A 13,104-nucleotide genomic window follows, 5' to 3' on the forward strand; every position below is an offset into this window, starting at 1 on the left:
TCTGCTCTCAGGATGAGGCTTTTCATTCCAGAACTGAGGGGATGTTTTCCTTCTTCAAAGAAAGGGGTTTCCCTTTCTCCACCATCAACACTGTCCTCAACCACATCTGTTCTATTTCATGCACATCTGCCTTCACCCCATCCTCCCGCCACTCCACCAGGGATAAGATTCCTCTTGTCCTCATCTACCACCACACCAGCCTCTGTGCCCAGCACATAATTCTCCATAATGTTCGCAATCCTCCACGGGATCCCACCACCAAGCACATCTTTTCCTCCACCCACCACTATCACTTCCTGCTTTCCACAGGGATCGCTCCCAACGTGATTCCCTTGTCCATTCATCCTTTCCTACTGATCTCCCTCCTGGCACTAATCCTTGCAAGTGAAACAAGTGCAACAGCTGCCCAGACCCATCCTCCCTCACTACCATTAAGAGCTTAAAACAGTCCTTCTAGGTGAGGCGACACTTCACCTGTGAAGCTGCTGGGGTCATCTGTTGTATCCCAGAGTGGCCTCCTGTACGTCGGTGAGACCCGACGTAGACTGAGAGACCACTTTGCAGAACACCTACGCTCCATCCACCTGAAAAAGCAGGATCTCCCAGTGGCCACCCATTTTAATTCATTTCCCATTCCCATATGCCAATCCATGGACTCCTTTACTATCATGATGAGACCACATTCAGATTGGAGGAACTGAACATTGATTTCTTGAATTTCCAGTAACGCCCCTCCCTTCACCATTCCCCATTCCAATTTCTCTCTCACTTTATCTCCTTACCTGCTCATCATTTTCCTATTGTGCTACTCCCCTTTCCCTTTCTTCAATGGCCTTCTGTCCTCTTATCAGATTCCCTTTTCTCCAACCCTTTATCTCTTTCACCATTTGACTTCCCAGCTCTTTACTTCACTCCTCCCTGGTTTCACCTATCACTTGCTACCTTGTATTTCTTCCTCCACTCCTGCCTCCCCACTCCCCCCCCCCCCCCCAACCTTCTTACTCTGGCTTCTCAGCTTTTTTCTCCAGTCTTGATGAAGGGTCTCGGCCCGAAACATTAATTGTTTACTCTTTTCCACAGATGCTGCCTGGTCTGCTGAGTTCCTCCAGCATTTTGCGTGTGGTACCATAGGTCATGCAATCTTTTGGCAGCAAACATTGGACATGAGGTCCAGAAGCCTGAAGTCCCATGCCACCAGTTTCAGTTACAGCTATTTCCCTTCAATCATGTTGAACCAACCAGCAAAACCCTAATCACCACTTGCTGGTCATTTTGCATTAAAATGGACTTCATTTTTGTTCTAATTGTGGTTTTGTTGAAAATGTGTATAATTTAAGTTCAGCTTAAATTTTTCTTGCATATGATGCATATATGTCACATGCCTGTGATTTCATTACAACTGTGCATGACAATAACCATGACTTTGACTTTGAAACTTGCATTACCATGCTTTGCTCTGGTTCAAATCATTTTCTACAATGCATGATCATTGTTTTCTAACATTTTCATTCCTTAGTAGTGAGCTACATATTATTTTTATGAACAGCACTGCTTAGAAATCTAAACTCTTGCCGTAACCTCACGATCAAGTCTTGTGGTTTACTGTTATAAACCAGAAGATTGTGTAATGGTTTTGTATTCCAATATACAGGGGGTAGATTATTATTCTTTTCCCAAGTCAATAAGCATTCTTTCGTTAGTATGAATTTGAACTGTGAAATGATCCTCAAAATTTTCCATTCAGGGGGGTAAACAGGGCCGAACTTTTGAGAATAAATCTGGGTTAAAGCGGATGAAGCAAATACGAGTTCCGCAGTTGTTTCATTTCAGAAAAAAATCTTGTTCATTTGTCAAAACAGAGCTGCAGGAAGGAAGTGAGGAGGGAGGAAAGATTAATGTGCAGGTCACCTTGGGCACAAACTCCAGAAAAATCGACGGGAAGGTTCTTCGAAGGTGAAACGGTAGCCATGTTTCTCCCTCCACAAATGCTGCTCGACCCACTGGAAATCAGCAGCAACACACCCGCAGTTCCGCGAAGGGCGCCGTTTGTTCGCCGGGAGTGCGCAGGTGCGATTTCCACCCAGTCTCAAACTCTCGCGATGCCACCGTGCTCCGCGCGCATGCGTGTGCACGCAAGCCTCCGATTTTGAAGCGCCCGGTGTTGAGCGCTGCTCTGGAGGGAAACCGGAGCTTAAAGGTAACTGGGGGTGGGGACAACAGCGGCAGACTCCTGTAGGCTCCACGCAGTTCCACGGTAGCTACCTGCGGGTAGAGGTCGTGACTCGACCTCAACCACTGTGACCCTGGTCCATCGCCAGGCCACAGCTATTTCATCTGATCCAGCACTGGAAACCCATGGGGTCCACGCAGGAGAGAAACTATGACTATCCGTGGAATTAGAAATCGATTGACTGTTACTGATCCTGTTAGAAATCCACATTCGTGTTATAGGTAATATCACCGAAGAATCCTATCATTGCTACAAATTCTATCATTGGTCTGCACTGGGAAATTCAGCTAACACCTCAATGCTGATTTCGTGAAAATATATTGCAACTCATCCTTGACCTGTTTATTAATCTCAAATTTAATTGCTCTGTTGTGTGACCACACAAATTTGGAGTAGGAATAGGCCATTTGCCCCACAAAACTGTTCTGCAATATAATAAAATAATGGTCAATGTGACTGTAACTCTAAATTCCCCTTGTAATCTTCTGCTCCCACTTTTCTAATCTATTTCTGTCTTTAAAATATTCAAGCAGCACACACAAAACGGCCAGAAACGTGGACTGTACTTTTTTCCATAGATGCTGCCTGTCCTGCTGAGTTCTGCCAGCATTTTGTGTGTGTGTGTGTGGCTTGGATTTCCAGCATCTGCAGATTTTCTCTTGTTTTTAAAAATATTCAAGACTGCTTTCACCTTCCTTTGAGGAAGAACTGAAATTAAGGCCCACTGAGAGGAAAAAGACATTGCCTTAAATGGGCAACTGCTTATTTTTAAATAGCTTCTTGTAACTGAGATTGTCCAGCAACAGGAAACAGTCATTCTGTATCCAACCTGTCAAGATCCTTAAGGATTCTGTATGTTTCAATCATTCCAAAATTTCTAATCTCTAGTATATTCAATTTTAGCAGTTAATAAAACCCAACATTAAAAGCCAAAGAGAGGGCATATACTAGAGCAAAAATTAGTGGGATTGGGAAACTTTTAAAAGCCAACAGAAGGCAATAAAAATGTAATTAAGCATTAAGGAGGTAAAGATGGAATATGAAAGTAAGCTAGCCAATAATATTAAAGAGGATACCAAAAGTATTTTCAGATACATAAAGTGGCAAGAGTGGATATCACACTGCTGGAAAACAATGCAGGAGAGGTAGTAATGAGGGAACAATGAAATAGCAGATGAACTGAATAAGTATTTTGTGTCCGTCTTCACGGTGGAAGTTCCAGCTGTCGGGTCATGAAGCATGTGAAGTTACCATAATCAGAGATAGGGAAAGGTGTGAAGGTAGGTAAGTCAGCATTGTTTCCTTGAGAAAATCTTGCCTGACAAATCTGCTTGAAGAAATAACAAGCAGGATAGACAAAGGAGAATCAGTTGATGTTGTGTTCTTGGATTTTTAGAAGGTCTTTGACAAGATACCACATGTGGCTGATCGGCAGAAAGAAGTAGAAGAAATGAAAGGGGAAAAAATAACTAAAAACAGGTACAAAGTGAATTGGGGGTCCTTGTGCAGGAATCATAAAGGTGAATTTGCAGGTTGAGTCTGGTGAGGAAGGCAAATGCAATGTTAGCATTCATTTCAAGAGGACTAGAATATAAAAGCAAGAATGTAATGTTGAGATTTTATAAAGCAATGGTGAGGCTTCACTTGGACTGTTGTGAGCAGTCTTGGGCCCATTATCTTAGAAAGGATGTGCTGAAACTGGAGGGAGTTCAAAGGAGGTTCATGAATTGAATGGCTTGTCATATGAAGAGCATTTGATGGCTTTGGGCCTGTATTTGCTGGAATTCAGAAAAATGAGGGGTGACCTCATTGAAACCTATTGAGTAGTGAAAGGCCTTGATAGTGCAGATATAGAGAGAATGTTTCCTACAGTGGGAGAGTCCAAGACGAAGACACAGCCTCAAAATAGAGGGGCGTCCTTTTAGAATGGAGATGAGGAGGAATTTCTTTAGTCAGAGAGTGGTGAATCTGTGAAATTCTTTGCCTCGGACGGCTGTGGAGGCCAAGTCTGCATGTATATTTAAGGCAGAGGTTGATAGATTCTTAATTGGTCAGGGCATGAAGGGTTACGGGGAGAAAGCAGGAGCTTGGGGCTGAGGGGAAAAAAGAATCAGCTTTGATGAAATGGCAGAGTAGACTTGATGGGCCAAATGGCCTAATTCTGCTACTATGTCTTATGGTCTTGATATGTCACCCATTTCAGGGGTTTGCTCTTGTAAATTCTGAACTTCTTTGAATGTGTAGAGGGGCACTTGATTGGTAAGGTTTGACCACGGATGTTGTGTCCTAGTTCTGCATTCAGTTGATACACAAGCCTGGGCGGTATGATATGGAGAGCAAACTTGCCTGTGCAGCAGGTTCCCCCTCTCCAACCCGGCTTATGAATCCAAGAGAACAGCAAAAACCAGTACAATTTGGCACCACCAGTATCACAGGAGTTGACAGTCAGCATTGAATTCAATGTAGAAATCTACATGAAGGGTTTAGTCTTGAAGACCCCAGCTGTGGACTTTTCCTCATGGGTCACTCCTGAAGCCTTCCCCGTGAGTGAGTACAGCAGAAGTCTGAGATCAGCATTTTCTTTCTAGCTGAGCTGACAAGCTCCATCTGCCTGAAGTGATTAGTTTTAAGGCACCAGTAACCCACCTTTTTCCTTTATACTGTCAGTAGAAATAGTTCCACCGGTGTTAGTAGTTAAGTTATAAGTGGAGGCTAGGAGCTGGATTTGGTTGTCAGAAGCTATTTGAGATGCACACTATTGGGAACATTTAATAGATAGTGGGAGCTTATCTCCACTATACTCCCCTCCCAGCTATAGTAAGGAACCATTGAATGTGTAAAATAGTTCCATAAATGTGGATAGTCATGCTGTACATGATATTCCAAATATGTTTGTACCAGTGTCTTTTATAACTGAAGTATCTCTCTATGATTACATTCACACAATAAGCAATGGCATTCTGATTACTTTCATTCTTAGCATAAAGACCTTGAATATCGTTGCATATCAGAGGTCTGTAATCTTCAGCATTTTAATAATATACTTTTTATTTCTCTTCCAAATATGGACAATCTGTTTTTCCACACTTTATATTCCAACAATATAATTGCCAAATAAGTTGCCCACTCATTTTATCCACATCTCCCTGTTGCCGTTGGCAGTAGCCACTTCTTTTCGGCAGGATACTCTCTGGAATCCATCCTGAACCTTTTCTTCTATCTATAGAAGCTATTAAAAGCTATTATTAATGCTTTTTGAGATAGTGATTTAGATGCATATCATATTTTTTTACTGAGTTAAGTATTGTATGTAATTAGTTTTGCTACAACAAGTGTATGGGACATTGGAAAAAAGTTGAATTTCCCCATGGGGATGAATAAAGTATCTATCTATCTATCTATCTATCTATCTAGAAAACAATCAAGACTTCCTTCTTTGATGAAGCATTTATTCATCTATCCTAAACTTTGCTAACTGTGACTCAGCGAGTGATATTCACCTTGAATCAGAAATGTGGAGGTTCAAATCCTACCCTAGAAAGGATTGTAAAAATACAGGCTGACATTCTAGAGCAGGACTGAGGAATTACTCCACTTCTTGTGCTGCTACCTCAGATAAGAAATGTTCAATAGAGTTCCAGCATGTTCTTTCATAGATAAAAGATCCTATGCGCTACTGATGAAAAGCAGGAGAGTTTCTTCCCCCTGGTAATCGTTCATTAGAAAGCAGATTACCCAGTTTATTGCACTGCTGGTCTTTTTGGGAGAACATTTACCAGGTTACCTGACTTGTAGCAGAGACCACACTCTGACTGTTTCCAGACATGATGTCAGATTTTGTTTGCCAGTGCTTCTGTGAAGTGTCTTCGGGCACCTTACTTGAAAGGCTTCCCATAAATACAGTTTGCTGGTGGTATTAAAATGAATTATTTCCCATTTCATTATGTCACATTCTACACGTCAAGTGTCTGGCTGTTTCACCAAATTGTTGGCATATTATTGAAGTGTCTTGCTAATCCCTTTGCTGTGAAATATGAGTTTTGTGACATTTGCACTCTAGATGTGATATACCCAAGTCCAGCTCATTAAAGTGTTTCAGAGAGGTCCCAAGGACAGTCTGAAAAAGAAAATATTCACCACTGGCCCTCTATCTATATTGTAACCATGCAGCTACTGTTCCTTGGTCCCCATATACTCAGATTGCAGTGCTGTGTATGGTGTCTTCAATTATATTCCACCTCAGTTATCACTCTTTGAAATATCACCACTGATTGTTGAATAGACTTGCAGAACTGTTGGTTCTTATCTGTAACAGCTACTGAGACATTCACCTGTTAACTATTGTGAGAAGAAGTTTAACCATTACTTTGACTAATGTGGTATAATATGAGGCACTTTGAATCATTATACTTGCCTTTGTCCTAATTGTCAAGATCTTTGCATTCCATGTATCCTGTAGTAGAGATCCCCTCTTTCATAGACAGGTGTTGTAGTATTGCTGGGTGCCTGTGCTTTGAGGAGTTTGATCAGAATGGCATTGTCACCTGGGAGCTATGCCCAACAATAAGAATTGATTGTTTTATTCAGTTCCTTCATGGCAGGTTTGGTATCTAGCTGTCCCATGAAAGATGCATGCTGCATTTTATCTACTCCTCCTTGCTATTGATATTTTCCATGGAGCACAATTTAAAGTAGTCTTTCACCTATCACTCCATCCAATTAGTATGATTGATGAGAACCTCCCCTGCCTTCGTTTCAATGGGACATCTGGCATTCTTTGTGTCAGAAGGCAACTAGTTGCTCTGATGGAGTTGTAACCATTAGTCAATGGTACACTGTTTAGTTGTCTGTTGTACTATGAATAGCCCTTAAGGCATTCAATGTCTTTTCGTTTAAGCCTCTCATGTAATTGAGAAAGGCACGCTGATTAATTTTAGTTAGAATTCATGACACTGATGTGGTCAATATTTTTTGTTATTTGTTTCTCACATATTGAGAACATTTTGCCATAAATGGAATCTTGAAATAAGAGGATTTGTTTATGCTGCTGAAGAGAATTTGGCTACCTAACAAAGCTCATCTGCACGATTTATTCTTTTCAAGATGGTAAGCTATGATAGTGTTAGCCTCCTTCAGCATCTGCAGTGTTGTCAGTGGGATGCATTCTGCCTGTTTTTCTCTCTACTGGTACTATATGCCTTCTGTTCGTCTGCAGGTGGTAGATTATTGTCTGACTTTGATTTGGTACTTTGAGTTGTTTTGCAATGAACAGATGTACACAAACATTTTTAATCTCCTTTAGATAATCTTAATTGTAGCACTTACTATAAACTGGAGACTAATACAGTAGTTTCCAGTTAATTGGACCATCGATCAATTAGGGTAGCTGTTTATTGGGTACAACTCTTAAAGAACAAAAATCAAACAAAACAATTGCTGGGATTCCCTTCATTTATTTGGTACACTATTCCACTTAATTGGGCCAGGAAACTGTTGCCAAAGTTTCTAAGTAGCATTAGTCGTACTCAAAAATCAGATTAACAATTCATCCAGGGTACGAATATCCAGTTACCAGTAACCCCATGGAGGTGCACCACTGCTCTACCCTAGCAGCATCCATACTAGCACAGATTTAAGCACACAACCCACTGGTTCAACACTCAGGGCAATCACGTAGCATCCCACTGAATCAATCCCGGATGAGCCCCCACAATTGTAACCCTCAGACTCAAGGGGAAAATAACTTCTGGCCCCACCAAACTGAGAAATCTTGTTTGTGTGGATGCTGCATGATGTGTTGCCTGGTTACAAATCGGTACTGCAAGGTATCAGACAGTACCATATGCAATTAAATGATTGAACTTTATAAATCTTAATCTGGATAGAGGGTTAGTAAAGAAAATAAAAAGTAAAAGGGCCTATTTTAAGGAAAAAGTCTATTGCGCATCGTTGGAGCTCACTATTCGTTCATTTGTTCCAAGCGTAGCCGGCCCTCGGACCCCTGTTCTTCAGTCCACTCCATCCGGTGGTCTTCCGACTCTCTCCATTCACGTCCTCTCTTTCCATTGCTCCCTGATGAAAGACTGAAAATCTCTCTTCCAGACTCACCAGAAAGAACAACATTTCTCCCATTGGATAACATACATTTCAAAGTCCCGTTATCTCTAGTCATAACCCAACCCTTGCTGCTACAGAGAAACCATTACCTTAGCAGTGAGATCTTACAGTGTGTTACACATATTTTTGACATTTATAATCTTGACCAGTGTCTAATCTCTTGAATGTTGACTTGCTTTTTTGTTATTGACAGGAACGTCATTATGCCGGCATTCCGACAAGTTGGAGAAAAGCAGCTTCCCAATGAAATTCTTTACATGGTGTGGTCCCCTAAACGGGACCTCATTGCACTTGCTAACAAAACTGGAGAGGTATCTGATCTGTTGCGGTATTATTTTACCAAAAAAAATTTCATAATTATGGTATGAGCTTAACTATTGTCAATTTAAATTAACCGAAGTCAAAACTTAAAATCATAAAAGAGGTAATCATTATTGTTGATGTTCACCATTTGTAATTTTGTGAAGCAACAATTGTAACTTATAATTGCCAATGCCACTCTCTCAGGTAAGTAGCATGATCTGTTGCTTTTTAACAATGGGACTGTTGTACTGCCTATTTTATGCACTCAGTGGCACTGTACTGAAATGAAAATCTTTTGGTTGATGCTAAGTAAACACATACTCTTTTCAAGGAACTTAACAAATTAGAAGCCCGAAATCAATGACTGATTGTTTCAATTTGTCAGTAGTATTTGATGATCATGTTAAAGATGCCAACACGTGAAGACTTAACACATACTGTAGATATGAAGACCAATGTATGAGAAACCACATATTTACTTCAATAAAATTTTTATTGATATTGGTTTATCATTGTCTTATGCAGTGAAAAGCTGTTATTTGCAAACCATCTCAACAGATCATGCTATATATAAGTACATGGAGGTAGAAAAAGAAACAAAATCAATGCAGACTGTTGTGTTGTAATGGCAGAGAAAGTGCATTGCAAGTAGGAAAAAAAGTGCAAAGGCCATGACAAAGTTCAGAGCTGAAGAGGTCAAATTTTAGCTTGTGAGAGGTCCCTTCAAGAGTCTGATATCAGCAGGATAGAAGCTGTTCTTGACTCTGGTGATACATGCTCTGGCTTTTATCGGCAGGCAGCAACCAGCATGAGAGGTCATTTGTGGTGATGCTGCACAATGTTCAAAAAAAGCTCAGGTGCTTTTGGCTTTTATCTCAGTGGAGCGCAATCAGCAGGAGTGGTCGTTCATTTCTGACACAATGCGAGGTGTAAAAAGAGCTCGGGTGCTATAGTTTTCATTCCTCGGCGAGCAGAAGTCCGCATGGGGCCATTTAAAAGAAGGAAGATGTAAACGTAGCTGCCATTGTTGGATTGGGGCATTGTTAGAGTGGTCTGGCTTTGGCTTAACAAGCTTAGGCGAGACAGTAAGAGGCTCTAAGTAAGTAAGATTTTAGTGAGTATTTTTTCTGTTAGTGCATAGCTAGTGCACTGTAATGGATCTGGAGGTAGTGGTATGTTTCTTGTCTAAGATGTGGGAAATTTGAGAGACCTCCACTCTCCCTGATAACTGCATCTGCATGAAGTGCATTGAGCTGCAGCTCCTTAAATACTGTGATGATCTTCAGCTCATCAGAAGAACGAGGAGGTGATGGATAGGAGTTACCGGTCGTAGGAGGCTGGTCCCTGGGTGACCGTCAGGAGAGGGAAGGCGAATAGGCAACCAGTGCAGAGTACCCCATAGCCATTCTCCTCAATAACAAGTATACCACTTTGGATACAGTTGGGGGTGATGACCTAGCAGGGAGAAACTGCAGCAACCAGATCCGTGGCACTGAGTCTGGCTGTGCGGCTCAGAAGCGAAAGGGGGGGAGAAGAGGAGTACAGTAGTGATAGGGGGGTCCATAATTAGAGGAGCAGAAAGCAGATTCTGTGGGTGTGAAAGAGATATGCTGATGGTATGTTGTCTCCCAAGTGCAAAGGTCAGGGATATCTCGGAATGGATGCACAGCATTCTAAAGGGAGAGGGTGAATAGCCGGTAGTCCTGATACATTTTGGTTCTAATGACATAGCTGCAAAAATGAAGGAGAGAGAGAAAATCAGATTAGAGGAGGGTTAGCATAAAGCTGAAAAGCAGGACCTTCAGTGTAGTAACCTCTGGATTGCTGCCTGTACCATATGCCTTTGAGGGTAAGAGTAGGATGATTTGGCAGATGAATGCTTGGCTGAAGAGTTGGTGCAGGAGGCAAGCTTCTATGATTGACTCCATTGCTTCCCTCCAGTTGAGGCGTCGAGCAAGATTGAAGTCGACAAGGACAAGAGTGGAAGACAGGTGGATGTTTGACGATGTCTACCTGCAAGTGACTGGTCTTCCTTCCCTTCTAGCTAGCTGCTGTTGGAAGAAAGTGCAGGAGTCTTAGGATCCACATTGCTAGGATTGATAGGCGAGGCTGTGGACTCGTTTTTTGGGACTCTGAAGTTCATGTTACGTGTGTTCCTGGATTCTGATTACTCTTTGCTGTTTTTGAGCAGTTTGATCAATGCGTACTGGGGTGCTTCAGCCGAGAATGACCCTCTAGCCTGCATTGGCTAGTGGTGCAGCACTGAACTAAACTGAATACTACTGATTTGATGTTCGATATTCTATATGTTGTTTGCTTGCTTTTTGCCATTTGCACAATTTATTCTTTTTCTTTCCATGTTTGATGCTTCCTTGGTGTTTTTGTTTTGTGGCTGCCTGTGGGAGGAGGAATCTTGAGTTGTCTTCTGGATATATATTTTTATAATAACTGTACTTTGAATCTTTGAATAGCTTCTTTAGACAAAGAAGAGAAAGCAGCTGGGACCACCCAGGATAGAAAGAAGGGAGAAAACTTCAGGGAAGTACTAGAGACAGCAAAGGGCAAGGAAGCATTAAGATTGAGTCAAAGGCACTCCTAGGTTAGCTCCTGGATATTCCATAATTACAACTATCCTTTTTAGCTGATAACCAAGTTATTAACACAAGCTAAGCTTCCTTTTCTTTGCATTAATATTATTATTCTCTGAGGTATTATTAAAGCAGCTGCTACCTAATCTGTAAATAAGAGAATACCAAATAATTTTTGTTTAATTTCCAGGTTTTGCTTCACCGTTTAGCACACTTTCAACGGGTGTGGAGCTTGTCACCCAATGAAAACACAGGAAAAGAAGTAACATCATTAGCATGGAGGCCAGATGGAAAAGGTAACAATAACAAATACAGTAAATTCTGGGTATTTGGGGCAGCTCTTAAAGACTAAACACTAATTGAAAAAATTACCAGGATTCCCTTCATTTATTTGGGACACGATGCTGCTTAATTGGGGCAGAAGTCTTGCCAAACAGTTTCTAACTAGTATCAGTTGTGTACACTTGTATGGCTGATAGACCGTTCTTTGAGCGAATAGTTTTTAAATAGTGCCAATTGTGTGTGGTTGTGTTCAAAAAGCAGTGATTTTTGTCACTGATACTTAGCAAGAAATGAGCAGTAAGGCAGTTCCAAACTCTTTTGCTTACTGCGATTTCAAGCCTTCAGGCTTGCAAACGCCAGAAACTGCTGGGAGTGAAAATAAAACAATTTCACTACTTCAGCAAGTTAGGAACTACAAAGAATTTAAAGGTATCTAAAGTCATCTTGAATGTTACAATGAAAACAAAGATTGGGAGGATGTAATTGTTGATAGCATTGTATGAAGGTAGTTCATTATCTACACTAGGTGTCTGCACTGACTTTGTTCATTGCGTACACTGGATGAATTCCTCCGCCACTATTGGGAACTAAGACATCAGTTTTACAGTACTTAATGATTTTGGAAGTGTTCTAATGTATTCTGTATTTCATTTAAATACATAATCTGTTACTCATTTTGTCTTTTTTATACCTTTTTAACTATTTCCATATACCTTGGCTAGTTAATTGGGTCATAATGTACTGGTCACAATGTGTTCTAATTAACCAGAATCCACTATACTATGACTTTCAAGATACTTTGTTTTTAAAATGTGCACGTTGGTGATAAATTTGTTTTTTTTTATTTCTAGTTTTAGCCTTTAGTCTTGCAGATACTCAACGAGTTGTTCTGTGTGATGTGGAAAAAGCAGAGATCTTACATTTTTTCAACCTGGAAAATGCGGTTACCTGCATGTACTGGGCTGAGGTGATGGATCAAAAAAGGTAATTTAGAACTTAAACAACTTGCATTGCAGTTATAGAAATGACATAATTGAAGGCGGCCACTAAGCCTGTTGTTTCAACAATGACTCATCTAATCTCACTTTCCCGTTTTCCAATACTCGTTCTGCAGTCTAATGGATAATGCCACTTTCAGTGCAAATCCAGGTACCTAAGTTTGATGAGTGTTTCATTAGTAATGAAACTAATTATATGAGGTGTTTCACTAGGGTGTTGATTCTTCATCTTTGTACAATTAAATCCAGTTGCATTAGTTTTGTGCCATCCAAAAGTAAAATATAGGAGTAATATTGGTTCCATTTTGTTAGAAGTGACATCTGCTGTTAGACGAGAATTTTATCCACGGCATTTGAAATTAGATGATAAAACCATAAGACATAAGAGCATAATTAGGCCATTTAGCTCATCAAGTCCACTATTCCATCATGGCTGGGTTTTTTTTATCCCTCTCAACCCCATTCTCTTACCTTCTCCCCATAACCTTTGACACCCTTACTAATCAAGAACCTGTCAACCTCTGCTTTAAATATACTGAATGACTTGCCCTGTGCAGCTGTCTGCGGCAATGAATTCCATAGATTC

The 13,104-nt window shown here is 40.8% G+C and overlaps 1 protein-coding gene across 1 annotated transcript in view; it reads left to right on the top strand.

The window, feature by feature from the left end:
* Positions 1-2,111: 2,111 nt before the first annotated feature.
* Positions 2,112-13,104, top strand: part of anapc4 (anaphase promoting complex subunit 4) — an 89,917-nt gene continuing 78,924 nt past the window's right edge. Inside the window, exons 1-4 of the mRNA XM_073064886.1 lie at positions 2,112-2,197; positions 8,541-8,658; positions 11,429-11,534; positions 12,372-12,504. Coding sequence (XP_072920987.1) covers positions 8,551-8,658; positions 11,429-11,534; positions 12,372-12,504 — 347 coding nt within the window. The 5' untranslated portion in view covers positions 2,112-2,197; positions 8,541-8,550. The remainder of the gene's footprint in view (positions 2,198-8,540; positions 8,659-11,428; positions 11,535-12,371; positions 12,505-13,104) is intronic.

The sequence above is a fragment of the Hemitrygon akajei genome, chromosome 13, assembly GCF_048418815.1.
Source record: "Hemitrygon akajei chromosome 13, sHemAka1.3, whole genome shotgun sequence".
NCBI classification, from domain to species: domain Eukaryota; kingdom Metazoa; phylum Chordata; class Chondrichthyes; order Myliobatiformes; family Dasyatidae; genus Hemitrygon; species Hemitrygon akajei.